This window comes from Rattus rattus, chromosome 10 (assembly GCF_011064425.1).
Source record: "Rattus rattus isolate New Zealand chromosome 10, Rrattus_CSIRO_v1, whole genome shotgun sequence".
In the NCBI taxonomy this organism is placed as follows: Eukaryota; Metazoa; Chordata; class Mammalia; order Rodentia; family Muridae; genus Rattus; species Rattus rattus.
In genome coordinates, this window is record NC_046163.1 from 38,536,273 (window position 1) to 38,558,224 (window position 21,952).

A 21,952-nucleotide genomic window follows, 5' to 3' on the forward strand; every position below is an offset into this window, starting at 1 on the left:
AAACAAACAGCTTGGGCCAGAAATGGGTCATTCATGAGTCACTCCTCCCTGGTGACCCCTGGTTGCCCTTTCCCTTTCTGTGTAGAAATCTTTGAAAAATTAGGCATCACCATCACTTTTCCTCCTCGAGAAACTATAATTTCCTTACATCTCCCTACCAATGTAGCTTAACTGCCTCTTTGTCTAAAGAATATCTTCTAGTTCTTCCAGACTCCGCAGTGTAAACAAATCCAGACACAGGGCCCCTGCTCCAGGACCTGCAACACTATCCCCTAAGATACTGACTGAGACAAATCCCCCTCCCTTCACAGCTCATCACCCACCAACCAGTAGAGGGTAAGACTCTTGGCTACAGCCACATGGATAAAGGTCTACCAATATCCCATGATCCAAAAAGCTAGAATGGGAATTGCTCCTCACATCAGAAAGGCTATGAGAAGTTAGTTAACATCCTTACCCCAGGCCACTTGGCTTGGAATGCATCTTTCCTACCTGTCCATGAACCGGGACCTCAGATCATCGGCCAGTCCAGGATCTCTGGGATGTAAATGGGTGGAAATCACTCATCCTACTGTTCCAAATCTGTCTGCTTTGATACCTCTCCTCCCACCAGATCACCAGCACTATATATCCTGGACCTTAAAGAAGTTTTCTTCTCCATTCCCATGGTACCAGTTAGCCAGTCAGTATTTGCCTTTGAAGAGACTAATCCAATGTCCAACGAGAGTAGCCAGCTAACCTGGACCTAACTACTCCAAGAGTTCAAAAAAAAAAAAAAAAACTAAAATAACTAAGGAATGATTGATGTTATATCTAAAATAATTACTATGCTCTGCCAGAAATAAACATTTCAAAAGTCGATGTAAATTATGGTCTTGGTGAGTTTTGCTTTAAAAACTCTGTACCCTTCAACTGGAGCACCAAGAGACTTTTCAAAGACAGACCACTGGCCACCTGGCCATCAAAAAAAAGGACTTAAAACTTTTAATATGTTTCATTGGCTGATTATCACTTTAAATTACATGAGTCCAGAGTTCCTAACAACTGTTCCCAAGTTACAGCAATTTAACTCCCAAGACTTGAGGATGTGTACAATAATCCAGTTTTAGATATGCACTCCAAGTGTATGCTTATTCAGGACCAGAAGGTGCCCATCTCTTATTCCCTTTTGGACTGTACCCACTAGAGTTGCAAGAGGGCTGCCCCTCTCTTTGTTCCAGTGACAGTAGGAAAAAGGATTGTAGCCTTGAGTATTATAGTTTTAATCAGAGGAGAAAGGGGCCTACAACAGATACATCATCAGACAGATGCAGACATTAGACAACTTGAATTCTATCTGCTCCTTGTCCAGACGGAGGCTCTGACAAAAGTTTCTTTCCAAACCGGCGAGGTTTAGACTCGTTTTCATTTCCTAGGGAGGACTTTGTATGAAACTAGGCGAGTCTTGTTGCTTCTATGCCAACAAACAGGGAGTATCAATGAGATCTTGCAAAAGGTTGGGGATAATTGAGATAAGTGACAATAGGGACAAGAATTAAATAATTTGATACTATAAAATGTTTGAAAGCCAAGGCTCACAATCCTTTTCACTGCCCTGGCTCCTTACTCCTCCTAATAGGACTTCAGAATCTAAACAAAAAAATCTAAACGAAAACAAATTATATTCCTGCTACACAACTGGGGAGAACCGCGAAGCCGCAGGAGACCAAGACAAGTGAGCTTATTATTTCCCAGTCCATATCCGCATGCGCGCTCGCTCACACGCATGCGCGGCACCACTGCTCCGCACCGCCGCAAGTTTAGCTGGGCAATCCGCTTGCGTCCAGCCGGATCACGCTTAAGCAGTTGCTTTTCGAGCGTTCCCGGTTCTCTAGACCAGATCCCCGTCCCTTCCCCTTCTACTCTTTGGCTCCATGAAAACGGCCATCCTTCTACTACGTCAGGAACGAAACCAACTTTCCACACGGAGAACAAGACCGTGGGCCTCCCCGCACACTTCGGCGCCGGCGGCTGCGCGCGCAGCTGCTCCGCTGCCCCGCCCCTTCCGCCGCTCGAGCGCAAGCACGGCAGCCTCGGCGCGCCCGGGTTGGCTGCCCCGGCGGCTTCCACGGCAGTAATGGCTTCTCTGATGTGATAGTTTCCCCCGCCCCCTCGCGTAGGACGCGGCGGTGGGGCGGCGGTGGAAAGCTCAACTTTATTGTTCCCCCGGCCCACCTCCCGGCGCGTCCTCAGGATGCTCGGGAGCTGAGCGCCGGGGGCGGCGGAGGGTCGCGGTTCGTCCCGGCCCTCGCCTCAGAGCACAGGGCCAAGGGAGGGAGGGAGTCACGATGTCAGGTAGCCGCCAGGCCGGTTCGGGTTCCGCTGGGACGAGCCCTGGCTCCTCAGCCGCCTCCTCGGTGACTTCCGCCTCCTCGTCCTTATCCTCGTCTCCGTCGCCGCCTTCCGTGGCGGCCTCGGCGGCGACGCTGGTGTCCGGCGGGGTAGCTCCAGCCGCGGGCTCCGGCGGCCTCGGCGGCCCGGGGCGGCCTGTGCTAGTGGCGGCCGCGGTGTCTGGCAGCGCGAGCGCCGGCGGGGCAGTGTCCGCGGGCCTGTCCCGGCTCAGCTGCGCTGCCAGGCCCAGCGCCGGCGTTGGAGGGAGCAGCTCCAGCCTCGGCAGCAGCAGTAGGAAGCGACCTCTGATCGCCCCGCTTTGCAACGGGCTCCTCAACTCCTACGAGGACAAAAGCAACGACTTCGTCTGGTGGGTTTGCGTAGCAGCCCCTGCATGCTCGATCACGAGTTTCTGCTGCTGGATCTGGCGGGGTCCAGTGTAGGGAGGCCCGTTGGAGGTGCTGGGATTCGAGCCTAGAGAGTTGAGTGTTTGCAGAGTTAAGGTTCCTGGTTGGGAGGTGGAGATGGACTGGGATCCTTAGGCAAAATAGTGAAATGGTGTTGCACAGAGGTAGGTGACGGTGTTGAGGAACTGAAGGTGTTTAAGGGAGTGCTAAGGGATAGAGGTGGAGGTCCAGTAAGTGGTTATTAGAAGGTATTCGGGCTAGGAGGTTACATCCCGACTGATTTTTGGCCATCTAGTGGACGAAGTATCAGTTTGGAGTAGTTCTTGAAATTCGATTTTCGGAGGTCAACTACTAGTGCCTGAGATTCTGAGGCGTGGAATTGCTGGTCAACACTGTATTGTAAGAAAGTAGATAGTACTCGAAACATGGATTGATGATGCTTTACAAAGTTTTCTTTGCACATCCAGTATAGGAATGTGTAAATGTCTCCCATTTGAATGGATAGGACACTTACAATTCTACTGTTCATAATTTTGTTGTCAAAGTTTGCTCATGACAAAGTTTACTGCTAGGTTTCAACTGTTGGAAAAGGGGGAACACGTTTTTTAGTGTTTTCTGGGTTGTATGGTACTATCGCAGCGCTGTGTAGACACTGGAACTTCTGACTTGAGAAACGCCTTTATAGTCATTGCTTCACAGCTGGCATCCTGAATGACACAGTAGAATTCAGTCATTTGGCATCTAAGAGGGAATTTAAGCAAAAGATGAATCTGATTGTCTTGAATGTTTTGAATTTTAATTGGGTTTTGATACTAGTCGTAGGGTTACTAGAGCCTAATTAAGATTTTTTTTTTTTTTTTGCCTCAAAAACTGGTAGAATTCTGAGTCTTTCCTGAGAAGGAACTTGTTGATTGACTTAATAGTAACGATGTAGGAAGTTGGCTTACACAGTCATTCTTGAGGAAGTTGGTTCACATCACAGTGGGAGATGGTCTTAGATGGTGCTATTTAAAGATAAGATTAGAGATTGTAACCAATGAGAAAGGTATTGGCTACACTTCCTTGTTCACTATAATTTGTATTTCTGCTTTGGTTTAGATTCAGAAGTAACGTTTGGGTGTGTTGAAATAGAAGTATAGCTGTGGCTATTTGTAATTTAAGTAGTTTATGGTCGGGTCTAAGTGGTCCTTTTTGTTTGTTTTTCTTTTGAGACTGGGTTTCTGTGTGTAGCCCTGGCTGTCCTGGAACTAGCTCTATAGACCAGATTGGTCTTGAACTCAAAGATCCACCTGTCTCTTCCTCCCAGTGCTAGGATTAAAGGTGTGTGTCACCACCGCCTGGGTGAGGCGTTTGCATTCCTGTCCAGTCAGTAGTGTCACATGATAAGGTAGAAGCTAGTAAAGCTGCTTTCGGAGTTTACTTGTTAGCCATTATTTGCCGTTCAAACAAAGATGCCAGCATCCTAAGATAATTTAAATAGTATAGAGGTGTGAGAAATCAGTATTATTCAGTTAGTAAACAGATAACTTAGACACTGTTGAACCATCTGTCTGAGAGTAATACAGTCTATGGTGTAGCCCGCATTACTGGAGGTGAATGAGGTGCAGTTGGCATTTGGTTTCATTAGGCATGTCTTATTTTCATTTCTGTTTCTGTGACTAATACCTTAACTGCAAGCAACTTAGTAAAGAAGAAGTTTTATTTGGCTCGAAGTTTCTGTTACATTTCATTATTGTGGAGAGATCAATGCAGGAGCTTAAAGAGTCATATCCACAGTCAAGCAGAGAGAGGAGTGTTACGTGCTGCCTGCCTGCTTGCCTGCCTGTGACTCAACTGTCTTTCTTCACTCCTGTACAGTCGGGGCTCCATCGACTGTTGTTGGTGCTGCTCACAATGGCCTGGGTCTTCTTACTTCAGTTAACAAACAGGACAACCCCCTACAGATATACCAAAGGCCCACCTGATCTAGACAGTTCCTTGGTTGAAACTCTTTCCATGTGGTTCTAACTTGTGGTTGACAGGTTTTAACTGTTAGTATTTATAACTAGTTTAGGAGTAAGACTAAATTATTAATTCATCACCTCATTTAAAGTAAATAAATTATGGCTAGGGGCTTGTGAGAAGACGTCAGTGGCTAGGAGGGAGCACTTGTTGCTCTTTCGGAAGATGGGTTTGATTCCCAGCACCCATATGGCAGCTAACAACTGTTTGTAACTCCATTTCCAGGGGATTGAATCCCTCTTCCAGATTCCACAGGCACCAGGTACACAAGTTGTACCCAGACGTACTTGTAGGCAAATCACTCATATACATAAAATAAAAATAAGGAATTAATCTCTTATACTATATTGTATAAGTGTTCTATATTCTATTAAGAAAACATCCAATGAATATTTGTAGCTAGAATTCTGAATATTTCACTGTATAAGAATCTCAGTTCATCATTTCTCTTTCTGGTGAGAATGTCTATTCAGAAGAATTAACCAGTGAGTGCATTTTTCCTTAAACTAGGTTTAATTTTGATCAAACACTTGGAGTGGGATATGTATTGGGCAATGTTTTAACAATCCTTTTTATTCCTAATTGGCCTGTGGGTGCTTTTGTCTTTTCAGTACTTCAGTGTTAGACTATGAGCCAGTTCAAATTACTGTAGTCCTTTATATCTAAATAAGTCCTTTATATTTAAATAATGTTCTGTATTCATTGATAACACCTTAAATATGTTTTTCTTTCACATCTTATTTTGTCCTTAGAGTAGTTGTAAAGAGTGGTGTTATTTACTGTAGCACCAGTGTAACGATTTTTCACTGACTATTTCAGGTAGGAGATGGCTAAAGGATAAAATGAGAAATCAGATTTACAGTCTCAGTTTAGCACTTCCCTTTATGTGTTTAGAAAGCTTTATGGTTAGAAAACTTGAGCTCTGTGAGTTCCAGCATATTACACAGTGATTCTTAAATGGACTTGATTGGAGGTAAGGGGCTGTTCACTTATATTTTTCTCCTTAGCCACTTGTTCCCTTGCTGCCCTTAATCTGAGACAAATTGTAATGGGAGTGGCAGGTAGTAGATAAGGACATGCCTCCTCTCCAAATCCTGGAGAACAGTTAAGTAAAACCCATACCTAATTTCAGGAACACTCTTAGCTTTATCGTGTTTAAAAATAGGTTTCCGTTTAATTGTAGGGTCGTTTATTTGTTGGGTTGATTGATATTTTAGATATTTATGCTTGTAGTCTTATATTTCTTACAAATAACAGTATTAAGTTGTGGCTAATTTTCACAGGACAGAAAGGCAGGAAAGTTAAGGTCACATGAGAAGCCCTGTCCACCCTGGAATCTAGTTTGCCTTTCTTGCTGAACATGAGACAAGGAACTTTAACAATTTATAATGTCAAATTGCCTACAGAGATAGTGTTTTCCTAGAGACATCTCAAGCAAGGATGTTAAAAACAATAAATGAACTTCATTTACTTAGGACCCTGTATTTTACCATATCAGTTCTCATCCAAAAGAGGATTTTTTAGAATAGGAAAAAATGTAAACTAGTTCATACTTTTTTTTCTTAATTTTAAGTCATACCTAACCTTTAAAACTTACAAAATACATCCTTTGAAGAATGTGACTTGGAAAGCCATAGGGTCATATATACAGGTGCTATGATGGCACACCCAGGCCGAACTCTCTGGAGATGCCTGCACCACGTTGTGTGATTGTATATTGTCCTTTCCTGTATGGAAATTCCTAATCAATTATTTAGTAAACTCACTAATTTTGCTTATCTCTGGCTCATCTTGAAGTGTCTTATGAATATTTCCTGTAGTGGCATAGACAAGGAACAGCCTTTATCTGAGTGGAATGCAAGCTTGTGGTGGCCTTGATGTGCAGTGGTAATTTGCTGCTGGCAATTTTAGCAAGACATTCCTTTGTAATCAACCTATCAACTTTCCTCCTGCTCATAGGTTATATTTTCATTTGGGTGAGTGAGGTCCTAGGTTCAATCTCTAGCATGCATGCAGACGTGTGTGTGTGTGTGTGTGTGTGTGTGTGTGTGTGTGTGTGTGTGTGTGTGTGTGTGAGAGAGAGAGAGAGAGAGAGAGAGAGAGAGATTGTTAACTTAAGACCTCTTTGTTCTTTCTGATTCTTTTTTAAGATAGATTCATTTATTTTATGTATGTGAGTATACTGTCTGCTTTTAGACACACCAGAAGAGGGCATCAGATCCCATTACAGATGGTTATTAGTTATCATGTGGTTGCTAGGAATTGAACTCAGGACCTTTGGAAGAACAGTCAGTGCTCTTAACCACTGAGCCATCTCTGCAGCCCTTCTGATTCTTTTTTATTTTTAATTAAAATTAAGGAGCACATTGAAGGCAAGGTTTGGTTTCAAGAACTAGAGCCTTATAGGCTCTTCATCTATGAACCTTTACGGAACTCTGTTGGATGTCTTGGGTTTGAACAATAGCTCTTCATCATTTATCCCTGATCTTGTGGGGTTGGATTGGGGGTTGTCTTAGTCAGGGTTTCTATTCCCGCACAAAACATCACTACCAAGAAGCAAGTTGGGGAGGAAAGGGTTCAGTTTTCCACCTTGCTTTCATCACCAAAGGAAGTCAGGACTGGAACTCACACAGGGCAGGAAGCAGGAGCTGATGCAGAGGCCATGGAAGGATGTTACTTACTGGCTTGCTTCCCCTTGCTTGCTCAGCTTGCTCTCTCATAGAACCCAAGACTACCAGCCCAGGGTTGGTACCCACAATGGGCTGGATCCAACCCCCTTGATCACTAGTTGAGAAAATGCCTTACGGCTGAGTCTCATGGGGGCATTTCCTCAACTGAGGCTCCTTTCTCTGTGATAACTCCAGCTTGTGTCAAGTTGACACACAAAACCAGCCACTACAGGGGTACAGTCACAAAGGAGGAAAACTGACATGGCTGTTCCAGAGTTAGCATTCCTTGTTGTCATCTTCCCTAAACAGTCTGTATCCCTTTTGTGCTTCCTCAACTGCTCAGTGAGTTTTTGTGCCCCGCTTGTCCTGTGACTGCCTACAAAATGCCTTCAGATGGAAGAGTGAGTCCACAATAAACTTGGTCCAAAAAAATGAGAATATGTTCATGTGTTTCCCTTCCTTCAAGGATGTTAGTTTTCAAAAAGGTATTTCCCTCCAGTTTTTCTGAATAATGTGGTCAAAGGAAAGTTCTCAGTTAGATGTTGACCTCAAGTGCAAATGAACTATATTTCATTATATTTCTGAGTATAAATTTAACTCTCTGTCACTTACTTCATCCTTTAACATTTTAAAGCATTGGTTTATATGCTGTGGTTGTTGGTACCGTAACAGTGCTCTTCATGGTTGCATACAGCTCTCATTCATTCAAGTTTGTATACATAAGAGATAATCTGCCTCCAGGCATGAATATAGGTTTTGGTAGAATGAAAGAAAATCTCCCTGAGATAATTTTGAAATAATTGTTTCATTCTTTATGACCTAATTGTTGGAATGAGGGACAGATGATTCTGAGATGTAGAAAATTAGACATGTTCAGTAAAATTTTCACAGTTGAAGTGAGTTATAGGATACATAGCTAAGTTTAAAGATCTTAGTGACAGTTTGGTTCTATTGTGGATTCTTGGTAATAAATTTGCCATCACTAAAGTACTGGGTATTATTGTGTGAAAAAATGTGGCTATCAGTGACAAAGTTGAGCCTGTGAAATGGTACAGTAAATGAAAACAATTGCTGTACAAGCCTGATACTCTGAGAGAGCCAGCCTCTGAAGTCCTCCACCTCCACCTGCACAGCAGCTACACACATAGATAGGTCAAGTGCATTTTAGCTGGGTGCATTTCTTTTAATCCCAGCATTTGGGAGGTGGGGGCAGGCATCTCTGAAATTCCATATTGACTCCCAGGCTAGCATGGACTACATAAAGACCCTGTCATTTTCCCTCTCTTACATTCCCGGGGGGGGGGAGAGTTCATTCAGTGTGGGGAATAGGTCAGTCAGTGAAGTGCTTGCTACAAATGTACAAGGACCCAAATTGGGATCCTCATAAAAAGTTGAACTTGGCAATATCCACACCAGTGTAACTCTAGGACTGAAGGCTGGAGGCATGAATTTGGAGGTTCACTAACCTGTCTGTGTAGCAGAAACAGTGTACTCAAAAGTTCAGTGAGAGGCCTGCTGTCTGACTCTCCCCCACCTGAAAAAGGTGAAGTTGTTGAGGAAGGAAGGCATCTACATTCACTTCTCACCTCCACACTCACACACATAGACGAACACCACCATGTATTCTATATTCATGTGCACATATGCATGCATGCATATACTACACACTACCTAGAAAAAGTGAAATCAGTAAAGTTATATACTAAAATATAAGCATGTGTAAGAGCCCTGGTTTATTATGTATAGTTCGCATGAATGTTGTAAGACAAAATTTGTATAAAGAGAGAAATACAATAAAATTCTATTTTGGCTGGGGACATGAATTGTGTGAGTGCCTAGTGTGTATAAGGCCACATCCAAAACCAATGTGGGTGGGCACATGTACACATAAAAGATGATAACAGTTGAAAAAATATTTTCCACAAGGACTACTATGAAGGGAGTGTGTGTGTGTGGGGGGGGGTGTATGCATGTATGCATGCTTGCATGCTTGACAGTGTGTCAAAGGACTACTTTGGGTGTCATCTTTATTATGATTGTTGTTCACCTTATTTGAATCCGTCTCATTGGCTGGGAGCTCAACAATTAGACTAGACCAGTCATCAAGAGAGCCCCAGGAGTCCTGTGTCTGCCTCCTTGGCTCTGGACTACAGACCACACACATTTATATATGATCTGGATTTCTCAGCTTCTCTTGTAAAGCAAATGCTTTGCCACTGAGCCCACCCCAAAGCCCTGTATTTCCTATTTTAGTTGACACATAGTTATTTTCATATTTAGAGTGCAGGTTTTTAGTACATGTGTGTAATATGTAATGATTTGATCAGGATAATATATATCTGTTACTTCAGGCATTTATTATTTCCGTGTGTATGTTTAAGGAGCGTTGAAAATACCCTGGCATGGTTATTTAAAAATGTTTAGTTTCTTTTTATGAGCTATAGTTTATCATAGTATGATTTAGCTATTCAAATTTGTTCTAGCTAGCTATAATCCTGTACCCATTAATCATGCTTCTGATAGCCAATCTTAATTGCAAAGAATGCCGGGATTTTGAGTATTGTTTTGATCTTCTAAAAATAAGGAAAGGGAGAAGTAGAATTTAAATTTAACTCAAAATGTCAACATCATATATGATAGTGGTTAAGAACATAGACCTGAATTTGATTGTGGCTTTGTTATATCCTACCCATATGGCTTTTACAACTCCATGTCTCAGTTTCCTCATTTATAAAATGGGTCTAGGTTTAGGTCCTGCTGTGTGACTTTTCCTGGAGGAACACAAATGTTTGTTTATCCTAGACAGGAAAGCAGTGGCAGACTAAAGAAACGGTTCCATCCAAGTCTAGCTCGGTGAACTGATGAATTTTGGGGGTTTTGGTTGTAGTATGGGTGACTTAAAGGCAGCTGAATCACCAAAAGTCCAACCCAGCTGGGGCAGGTGTGTCCTCAGGCTGTACGCTATGTGCGGCTCTACTATAGAAAGTCTCCTCTTGCCCACAGTTGTTAACTTGCTTTAGAAGTCACTGCTTGAAGGGCCTTGTGAATTTTGTGTTCTGAGCTTGTTAGGCTTTGCGTGGTTCCTTAGTGTCTTGAGTTTTATGGCTTCCTCTCCCCTGCACCCCGTGAGTGAAGGTTTCAAGTTGGAGGAAAGAGCAGTACAACTGATACCTCTCTTACTGTGTTGTAAGGATTAAACAACTTGATATATAACATACATACTGTTTGGTCTATTTTATATATTAGCTTATACTGACATCTAGAAGCATTATTGAAACTACATTTCTAAATTCATCGCTCAAAGATTAAGTTTTCTTTGGTATAGGACAAGGGCTGTTCCCTCCCTCCCTCTTCCCCTCCTCAGGTTGGGGATGGAGTCTAGGCTGTCACTTAGTCTCAAGAAAAGAACACTTGGGTTAGCTGGTCTAGTGTTTCTGAACATAGGAATACTGAGTAGAACTTTTTGAGGCCTCTGTAAACAATGTTTCACCATAAATATTATGGGATGGATAAAATATTTGAATAATGTAAGGTTACTCATTGCACTTATTTCAAAATTCATTGCTCTTTGGATCAGCTTAAGCATGGTACTTTTATACTCAATCCTGTGAATTTGTTAAGAAGGTTAGAATTCTTAACTCTTAGCTATACACTAAATTTGGTTTGATTGACTTTATTACAAGCCCTTCCCAACGTGTAACATTCTGCCTTAATGAACATTTTACTGATCTCTCTCTTTCTTGTAGCCCCATCTGCTTTGATATGATTGAGGAGGCATACATGACAAAATGTGGCCACAGCTTTTGGTAAGACCCTCTTCATTCAGTATAACTGCAAGCAACCCTAAGTACACTATTTAAACTAATTTTATATTGTTTCTTTGACTGATAGGTCTTTATAGGTTCATGATACAAAATGTGTTTGGTACAGGACTTCTGTGAAATACTCCAGTGCGCCATAGGCTGTTAAGATATGTTTAAAAATCTGTGTTTATTACCTGTTTGTGGAAACTTTGGTGTTTTAGAAAATCAAGGTGGGTAATCAATCAGTCCTTAAGCCTGAGATACCAGTTAGTCACTTGGGAATAAGGTGGGAGGACCCGGAAAACATAGGAAAAAATGGAGCAGATGAAAAAGGCCTTACTGTCTTGAATCATTAGATTATATTGGTTATATTGATGTACTTAAAAATTCAAATTGTAAATTAATACAGAATTTACAATCTTGCCCATCTCGATGTCTGTAGTTGTGTGGTTCTGTGTTTATTTGTTGGACAGTTCTTTTGGCAGTACTGAAGCTGTACCTGTAAAGACAGTGCTTCACTTTCCATCTCTGCAGTCCCTAAAGTCCCTAGTCTCCTTTCTGTTTGTATGGATTTGTCAGTCTAGATAACCTCCTTCTGTGTACTTAGATCATATGTGTCTTCCTGTGAGGGACTTATTTCACATAATGTCCTTTGCATTTTTCTGTGCTCCATTATGACACTGTTCTCTTTTTTAAGTTTGAATTGAGTTCTGCTATAAGTACAGGTGACATTTTGTTTATTTAGTCAGCCATCTATGAAGATTAGGTTGATTCAACCTCCTGGCTCCTATGAATAATGCTGCCATGAATGTGTTTTTAATTACTTTTCCTGTTGCTGGAATAAAACATCATGACCAGAAACAACTTTAGAGAGAAAAGTCTTCGTTTCCCAGTCCAGCAGTATGGAAGTACATTGTGGCGGTGAGGCATGGCAACAAGCAGCAGGCATGGTGGGAAGATCAGGGACCCGGGAGCACACATCTTCACATGCATATTCAAAGCAGAGAGAGAAAACAGCAAGTGGAGGAAGAATGTAAACACTAAAAGCGGTCCACCATTAATAAACTTATCTGACAAGGACGGACCTCTCAAAAGTTTCACAGCCTCCCAAACAGTGCCAGAAATATGAGCCTGTGTGGTGCACTCTCGTTCACACCACGGTATACATATAGAAATACTTCTGCAGAACTCTGCTTTCAGTTCCTGGTATTTATCTCCCTTTGGTTGTTGTTTTATGTTGCTGATTTACCACAACCTTAAAGGCCAGAAGTAAAGCAGCAGTGTAGATGAACAACAGGACAGGATGTGCAGGAAGGACACAAGCTGCCGACTCTCCAGGCACGCATGCCACGCTCTCTCCTAGCACCTCCACAGGTTCAGCAACATGCACGTCTCTGCTCCAGACACCACTGGGTTCTTACAGAGAGGCAGCATTATAAGTTTTCAGGGACTGATTAAAATGGTATCGGTCGTTAGCTCACCCTTCAGTTCTCTCCCTTTCATCAAAGTTACAAACCTCTACCACAGTAGTTAAGTGTCCTGAGCAGCCTAGAAGCTCCCAGGCTCAGACACCTCATTTACTTGTTTATGTTTTCCTATTGGAAGTAGCAAATTCTACTTGAGATCAGGGATCTTCATCAATTACTTACGGATTTTATGAGCATGTAAGATTAACCTTAATATTTCTTTAGTCCATATTAGAAGTTGTGCCTGTAATTTTATGTTTAAAATGGTAGCCATTTGATAGGTAGATATCTCTTAGTTACCAGTGGGTGAAGCCCATGATCTGTAATCTGATTCAGAGTTAGTTAGGTTTGGACTAAACCAGCATACTTAAATTTGTATTAGTAATGTTCTCCATTAAAATAAAATTATGGCATTATATATTCTTGGCTTAGAAAAGCAGCTTTTATTGTGTAGAACAATATTGTTAGATATTTTCACTATTGGGATAATTATATCTTTTCAGAATTCTTTTGCCATCTTTTTTTCTATTTGAAATCTTATTTATTCTTTCATAATTCATTCATATATAACATCCTTTAGTCATAATACCCTTCCCACTGTCCACTCTTATTTCCTTTGCTTTCACCATATCTCTTCTACCAAAGAGTCCCCCTCCTACTCTCATGTTTTGTTTTTCTCTTTTTATTATTTTGGTTATTTGAAAATTTCATACATGTATGTATTATGATAACACTCTTTTTTTTATCTCCCTCCTGTCCCTACCAACCCCCTGCATTCCTTCTAGTCTTTTCCCCAGACTCATGTCTGTGTGTTCGTGTGTTTGTTTTGTGGTCCCATTGCATCTGATAAGGAATGACTACGTGAACATGAGCAGGCAGTTACTCACTTGAACAAGGGCTGCTTACCAGAGGCTGCCACACAGGAGCATGATCTGTGCCTTACACCCTGGCAACCAGTAATTGCTATAGGTCCTGGAAAAAAGTTATCAACTTACGAGTCCCTCCCCCATTTGTGATGGTTTATTAGTGGGCCCAGTCTTTTGAAGGTTTGTGTAGGAAGTCACTGCTACTGTACAAAAGTTAAGTCATGTCTAAAATACAGCATTTCACAGTATTCTTTCCCATTTCTGTTCTCTTCTTTGGTGTTTCCTAAAATTGGAGGGGGAGGGATTAAAGATGTTCTTTTGTGACTGACCATTTAAAAATGTACTTATTATTTTAGTGCTTCAACCAGTTACAAGCTTTTCGTTAACATCTAAAATATTCTTTTATCTGTCAACCCCTCTCATCTGTATATCTACCTAGGTTCCTCCTTCATAACTGGTTTTATTTGATTTATTGGTAAACGCCAAACTCATGTTTATTTCCAGATAATAGTCATCCACCTCCTCTTTTTCTAAGACTTTTTCCACATCGAATTCTTCATCTATTATTTGTATATCTCATCATGGGTTTTTATAGTAAAAATGAAAATGTTTAATGTCATTTTCTATATTGATATTTCTATGTAGGAAGTGTCTAGTCAGATTTGGGGCCTCTCTTGTGGTAATATGGTAATCACAGTCTTGCTGTTGTTGCAGGAGTGATGATAGTTTTTCTGCAGCACTGTTCACATCATTTGTTCAGTAGATACTGGAGTCTGGGATTCATTATGGACAGACAATTACTCTAACTTTAGGTCCCTGTGTTCTGCCAAAGACCACAGTTCCTGATATCGCTTGTCTTGAAGTAACAAATGTGAAGTGAAAGTAGTAGAGAAGTAGGAGAGTAAAACCTAATGGAAGGAGGGTAGCAAGGTAAAAACCAGCATCAGTTTATAAGGCTGAGGTAAATGCATAATAACCTGGGAGGAAGAAAAGGTAGGTTTTCTTTTTAGAAATGATTCTTATAAGTACCTTTCTAATTTCTTAGAAATTACTTTTTTTCTGATTGTCAGAGTAATGTACATTAACTATAGAAACAAGTTAAAAAACGAAATGTCTCACAGACAGAAATAATGTTAATTAACACTGTAAATGTGTTTTTAGCTTATTTAAAATGTACATATATATTAATGAGACAATGATTTTTTTCCATGTCAATTTGATATTTTTCTGATAAGGTTGAACAATAGTTAAGAGTATGTATATGAGCATTTATTTATTTATTTATTTATTTATTTATTTATTTATTTATTTAGACAAGGTAACATACAGTTATAAAAGGTCTATCATTGTAAAGAAGCTTGCTAATCAGATCTATCAACTTGAGTTTGATCTCTAGAAGCCATATAAAGATGAAAGGAAAGAACTTACTTCACAAAGTTGTCCTTTGATCCATGACATAGACCTCCTGCGATCACACACATATAGTACTGATGAAATAAGCAATTTTTAAAAAGCAGTACACCAATATATATAAATATGTATATGCAAATATATAAATATATTGTGTATGTATGTATATATATATATATGTAAAAATATATTGATAAGTAGGAACTGATTTAATTAAAGAATTGGATTAAAGTATTGCGTATGTATTAAAGGATAGACAAATAAGTAGGGAGCGAAAAGTAGGATTTTATAAGTGATTAATTAAGGACTGACTCACTAAATTAGTGGACATATCGGTAAATAGACGTGCAAAGGAAAAAAAGTGGTATACCACAAAAATATAAGAAAGGACATTTCCTGTAATATATATGAAATAATTTATAAATGTATAATTTATAATGATTTATACATAAATAATATATGATATATACACATGTAAAATGTGATTTTTATTGCCAGTATACCATTGAATTGAATTGATTATTGCAGATTTGGTCAGTTTGTATGTGTAATTTAGGCTGCTTCTCTGATAGATGGCTATTATGATGGTTAGCTGACTCTGCATTGGACAGCATATGTGATTCCTGACGCTATATCTCTATAAATAAAAGTTGCCATATTAAAGGGTATATAAGAACTTAATGTTTTTCCTGCATTTACCTTTTATGAAAATTGCACTGGTTGCATTTCCTTCAGCTATATAAGATTATATCTTTGGAGTTTAATACTATTTTCTTTTAATTTTCTATTCTTAGTAAACATTAGCACATAATTTTGAATCACTTTTTAGTTACTAATGAGGATGGCTTTTTATGCTCGACTAGATTTTTGTGTTTGCTTGAGTATCTAGATAGAATATTATCTTTTAGCTTGTTTGAATTCTGTGTGTGATCTAACGATATCAGTACTCTAAGAATACAAGTAGTTTGCTTTCCTAGTGTATAATATAAATTACATAACCTAAAACTTAGTTCCCATTCACATTTATATTACATGTACAACTTTATAAATTGCTCAATCAGAAGTGCTTTATGTATTTTGTTTGTTTTACAAAGATAAAAGTGGAAATAAATGTTATATTAGTTATGTTGAAAGAACACTAATAGATAGTATTTTGTAACAGGTTTGTTGATTTGTCATTTTAATTAAGTTTGTGTTTTTTCCCTCCATGCTAATAGCTACAAGTGTATTCATCAGAGTTTGGAGGACAATAATAGATGTCCCAAGTGTAATTATGTTGTGGACAATATTGACCATCTCTATCCTAATTTCTTGGGTGAGTCTTTGAAATTATTTTTATTATACTCTTTCCACAAAATACATGCTAACAATGGCTTATTCAGAAATCCCATTCAGAAGGAAGCAGGTTTCTGTCTGTCACTCACCAGGGTGTTTTCATCTTCTTGGGCTATGGCATAGACTCTATACATGGTTAATGCCATTTCAGTTATATTTCAGTTCCATAAAAGCAAACCCAACATGTCATTAGAATTTTGTACACGTTTGGACAGAATGTAAGGTTTCAAGGAGTTGTCAGAGGTTTAGGCAAAGTTTATGTCTCTGTAGTATTGCATGTTTCTGTGTTTCTGCTGACAATGTAACAGTGAGAAGTAACGAAGGAAGTGTTTGATGGGGAGGGGGAACATGTGCTTGCTCGGTCAGCGTTTCTGATGGAGAAGGAGAAGATGGAGTATAGAGATCCCTGGATGAGGCAGGTGTGGAGTATATGTACTGGAAAGGCTCCAGGAGGAAGAGGGAAGGTATAAACACAGATTTTAATATTGGAAATGTAAGAACTGGAGTATAACTTTAATATAAATGGTAGAAACTTGGAACTAATTTAGTCAGGTGCTAGTGTAAATGTAACAGTTAACGTTTTAAATTGAATGAGGTGGCCTGTGCTCATACCCAGCACTGGAGAGGCTAACACAAAAGATCCAGTTGGTGGTCAAAAGTAAGTTATCTCAAAATAAGGTATTAGTTTTATACGCTGAATGTCTTAAAATTACAGACCCAACTTCAGTACAGATTAAGGAATAATGAGTTTTAAAGCACAACAGAAATACTAAGACTAATTTTATATGGCAATAAAATATATAAATAATTCATGATGGTGACGGGTTCCAAGTAGAATGCCCTTCCAGTGATAAACAAGTAAATGAGGTGTCTGAGCCTGGGAGCTTCTAGGCTGCTCAGGACACTTAACTACTGTGGTAGAGGTTTGTAACTTTGATGAAAGGGGAGAAGAGAGAACTGAAGGGTGAGCTAATGACCGATACCATTATTTAATCAGTCCCTGAAACTTAATGAAGCCTCTGTAAGAACCCAGTGGTGTCTGGAACAGAGACGTGCATGTTGCTGAACCTGTGGAGGTGCTAGGAGAGAGCGTGGCATGCGTGCCTGGAGAGTCGGCAGCTTGTGTCCTTCCTGCACATCCTGTCCTGTTGTTCATCTACACTGCTGCTTTACTTCTGGCCTTTATCCTTTGTAGTAAATCAGCAAATGTAAAACAACACCAAAAGAATATGAAAAATTGAACTCAAAATACACAGATTATATACTCATTAAGGTTCTGCTAGAAAGGATTACAGAGATGTGGGGAAGCTTTGTGTATGATGTTTGTAGTAGGAAACAGCATGGTGTTTTCTGAAAACAACCCAAAGTTTTCATTTCCTGTAAATAGACACCAAGCAGAATTCTGCAGAAGTATTTGTATATGCACATTCATAGTATCATTAGTCACAGGAACCAGGAGACCCATTATTCACAGAACTGTTATTCACAGGACATCAGCTGTGAAGGACTAAATGGATAAAATACAATATAGAATATTACTCAGACTTGAAAAGGCAGGAATTTCTGACAAAACCTAAACTCCCTCAGTATATTCAGAGTCCCTTTTTTTCTCTCCCAGATCTTCTAAGACTACCCCATTTTCAGGGCCTTTAGATTATCAGTCTTTAGATTATCCCCACTTTCCACCCCCAACCTATTTGTATGCATTTCTGTGTTTGCAAAATTTGTAAATCAAGTTTTCTTAGGTTTGTTGTGAATCAGCCTCCTATTTGCAAACATTAGCATCTATATTAGATCTGGTATGGTGGTGAACACCTGCAATTTGACAGCATTTCAGAGGCTGATGCAGGGGGATTTTTAATTTAGTTTAAGCTTGGGCTGCAAAGGGAGGCTCTGCAGTGTTGTCTGTCTGTCTGTCTGTCTGTCTGTCTCTCCCCTCCTCTTTCTTTCTCTTCCCTCCCTCCCTTGCTCCTCATTCTCTCTCCCTTCCCCTCACCCCTCTTCCCATTTGTCTGTCTGTTCTATCCCACAAACTCACACTTAGTTCATCTTCCTATTACGGACTGTGCTGTGTTTATGCATGTGGCATATTTTATGGTAGTCTTATCCCGGTGTTAGGCTTATTCTTGAGATGCAACACTGAGATACAACAAGTTGTGTAAAGGGTAAAGGTTTTACCTTTTTCAACCTTACCTTACCTTTTTCTGAGAACTGATTGCTTATCTAGATTAGAATAGGAAAGTCTTACGCCAAGTTAATATATGTAGCTTTATATTTGAAGAAACTTCTGCTTTATTCTCATTTTAAAGTGTAAAACCAAAACATATTTTTTAAGAAGTGCTATTAAAAAAAAAGGTAAAGCATATTTAAGAAAAAAAGATTCTTTTATTTTCCAGAAAAACTGCTGCTTATTTAGAGGTACAATTTTAAAGGTGAAAATTCATTTAGTTCTTTGAAAATTTCATATACTGTGCTTGTGTCATAGTCACCCTTCTTGGAATTCCTTCCAAATCCACTCCCCATTGCTCTATTGACCTAGCCTATCAAGTCCAATTTATGCTGGCATATATTTTTAGACATGTGGCCTTCTAGTAGGTGACACTTAAATTTAGGCATTGGTTTAATACTGTGTTCATTTAGCAGAATAATAGTAGTATGTTCTTTTCTAACCCCTATAACCTACTAGTCAAGGTTTTAGGCCTGACAGTGGTGCTGGGTATTGTTTCTTTTTGTCACTTGAGCATTAAGTCCAATCAGAAAGTGGTTGGTTACTCACTCCCATAATGGTTGTTCCATTAATATTTATCTATTATATATATATAAAAGATTTTATAATATATATAAAAGTATCGTATATATAACATACCATTTTGTGTGTGTGTGTGTGTGTGTGTGTGTGTGTGTGTGTGTAGATCAGATGGTTCACAGCAGTATAAGGTTGGTGATTACTTTCCTCCTCTAGCACTGTGCATAGCACCTTCTTCGAAGAATAGCTTTTAAGGGGGAAAATACTCTGTTTCAGTATCTACCCAAAATTCTGATTTAGTGTTTAAGGCTTATTTTGCTTAATTACATTATTCCCTTACTAAAAAATGTTTTATTTTTGAGAAGAGATTTGTGTGTGTGTGTGTGTGTGTGTGTGTGTGTGTGCGCGCGCGCGCAACTCAGTTTGTCTTTGAACTTGTAATCTTACCATGGCAGCTTTTTAAATGTTGGGCTATAAACTTGTACCACCATACCTGGCTTTTTTCCCTTTGTAATATAATCTTTCTGTAATATTATAGACTATAATACTCCATACCAATTAACAGTTTGTTTTCATTTTCTGTTTATTTTGCAACTTATGACCTTTAAAAACTTGATTTAATCGTATTGGAAAGAATCAATCAAATACAATGGCATGTGACACTAAAATATGCAGAACGTGCAATATTTTAACTATTTAAATCACAATTCTTATTCACATGCTAACAACTTAATGTAACGGAAACATTAAACTCTGTCTTACTCCTTTAAAAAGATTGGTTTATTTTTATTATATATATATGGCTACTGTGTTTTTAAATACTTATGTGTACTACCTCTGTGCCTGCTGCTAAGAAGGCTAGACAAAAGCATTGGTGAATGTGAGTTTCTGTGTGGGTGCTGGGGACTGAAGGTGGTCTTCTGTAAGTCAAACAAGTCTCCTAACTACTTAGCTGTCCTGGTACCCCCACTGTGGTTTATTTTACTTGTTCATTCTTTGTGTTATTTCAAGTTCTTTCACTCTCTCTTTTATAGATTGTAATAATAATGTCACGTATTTGTTTCCTACATTTTAGAATCAGACTGATGTGTTAATATTTCTACTCTTAACATTTCACCCTACTAACCTTCACAGAGTATCCTCTTATGTTTTGAGAGTTGGTCACACACTAGCACGGTATACACTTTTATCTGTATTCTTTTTTATTCATTTTTTAATTTAATAGACAGCATGGCAACTTTGGTTCCATTCTTACTTGACCTTCATATGGCCTGTGCATTTGTAAATTTATATCAGTGATAGTATTGATTATTCCATTATATTACAACTACTACATCGTATGTATTTCTTGTACTAATTTGAGTTATTTGATGCTCTGGATCATTCATTAATTTTTGAAGCATCAAACCTAAGGTTTCTTTGATATCAATCTTGATTTATTTGTAGAGTGGATGATCTTATTCACCATCTCTGTCTTGTTCCATTTTTCACCCAAATAAGTTCTGTATCCTAATAGGGATTCCTAGCACATTGATTAGCTTTCTGGATCAGTTGGCTGTAAGAACAAACAACACAGCATAACATCCCCAAATACAAGTAAAGTGCCTTAAACATTATTTAAATTGTATTCATTTTAGGAGAATTTCCTGAGCTAATTCAGCACTTAATAGATAATGTTAAAATTCTTTCTTTCATGAGCATAGGCCTTTGTTCTTTACATAGCTACTCCAGAACTTCAAAATGGCTTTAAGAAAGTTGAAAAATCATCTTATTCTGGAGACAGGGAGATAACTTTTTTTCCCTATATAGTCTGAAAGACAGCACACCTTTCATGGTTTAGACTGTTTTTAGGGCAGCACATGACATTTCTATAATCTGGAGGGGCAGAAGCATCAAGAGTCCAAGTCAGTCTTGGCACATAGTAAGACCTTGTCACAAACTGAAAACAAACCATGTGACTTCTTTGACCTCATATAAATTACTGGCAAAGAACGAACTGACTAGTTTTTCTTCGATTACTTACACCATGGTTGAGAAGAGATTTGGTGTCTCTGATAGTTATATGACATCTGAGATTTGGAAAAATAATCATATTACTAAGAAGGATGAGATGAATTTGTGTAATTATCAGCATCCTTCAAGGTGTTTATAGAAAAGTTACCACAAAGCAAAAGTTTTGAAATCTTGTCTCTTAGAAGGCACTTAAATGTTTTTTACCTGATGAAAATTATCTTTATTGAGCAACATATAAACGAGGGGAACATACGAGAAAGAATCTCTGGTGGTACTAGAAGATGTAGTAGTAATAAGTATAAAAAATTATTTCTAATTCTAATTAGAATAGAAAGCTACTAATTTCTCCTTTACATTTCTTTAACTTTGGGACTCTGTAAAGTTAAGATAAAAATTACTTGAGCAGAACAATTAGAAGATAAATAAATTTAACAAAAATACAAATTTTGTATGCTTTTTACTTTTGTTTTCAGTGAATGAACTCATTCTCAAACAGAAGCAAAGATTTGAGGAAAAGAGGTTCAAATTGGACCACTCAGTGAGTAGCACCGTATGTTTCAGCTCTTATTACTATTTCTGTTTTTGTTTGTTTGTTTTACAATGCTGGAGATCGTATATAGTAGATTACTATTCTATGAAATAAGCAATATTTTTTAGCCCTTCTGATTGCTATTTCTACTAAACTAATTTTAATGTTTTTATTTCAGTAATAGACATTAATATCTAGTAAAGCATGGTCTTTTCTTAAAGGGAGTTTATTAAGGTATGCTACACAAATTAGTAAATAATAACTTTCTTAAGTGCATTGTCTGTAACAGTTTATCAGACAAACCATTATTTTCAGGGTCTGGTGGCGTCACCATGGA

At 38.9% G+C, this 21,952-nt stretch overlaps 1 protein-coding gene across 1 annotated transcript in view; it reads left to right on the plus strand.

The window, feature by feature from the left end:
- Positions 1-1,845: 1,845 nt before the first annotated feature.
- The window catches only part of Cop1 (COP1 E3 ubiquitin ligase), a 126,359-nt gene continuing 106,252 nt past the window's right edge, over positions 1,846-21,952 (plus strand). The window contains exons 1-4 of the mRNA XM_032915494.1: positions 1,846-2,740; positions 11,194-11,253; positions 16,210-16,307; positions 21,560-21,636. Of these exons, the coding sequence (XP_032771385.1) occupies positions 2,328-2,740; positions 11,194-11,253; positions 16,210-16,307; positions 21,560-21,636 (648 nt within the window). The 5' untranslated portion in view covers positions 1,846-2,327. The remainder of the gene's footprint in view (positions 2,741-11,193; positions 11,254-16,209; positions 16,308-21,559; positions 21,637-21,952) is intronic.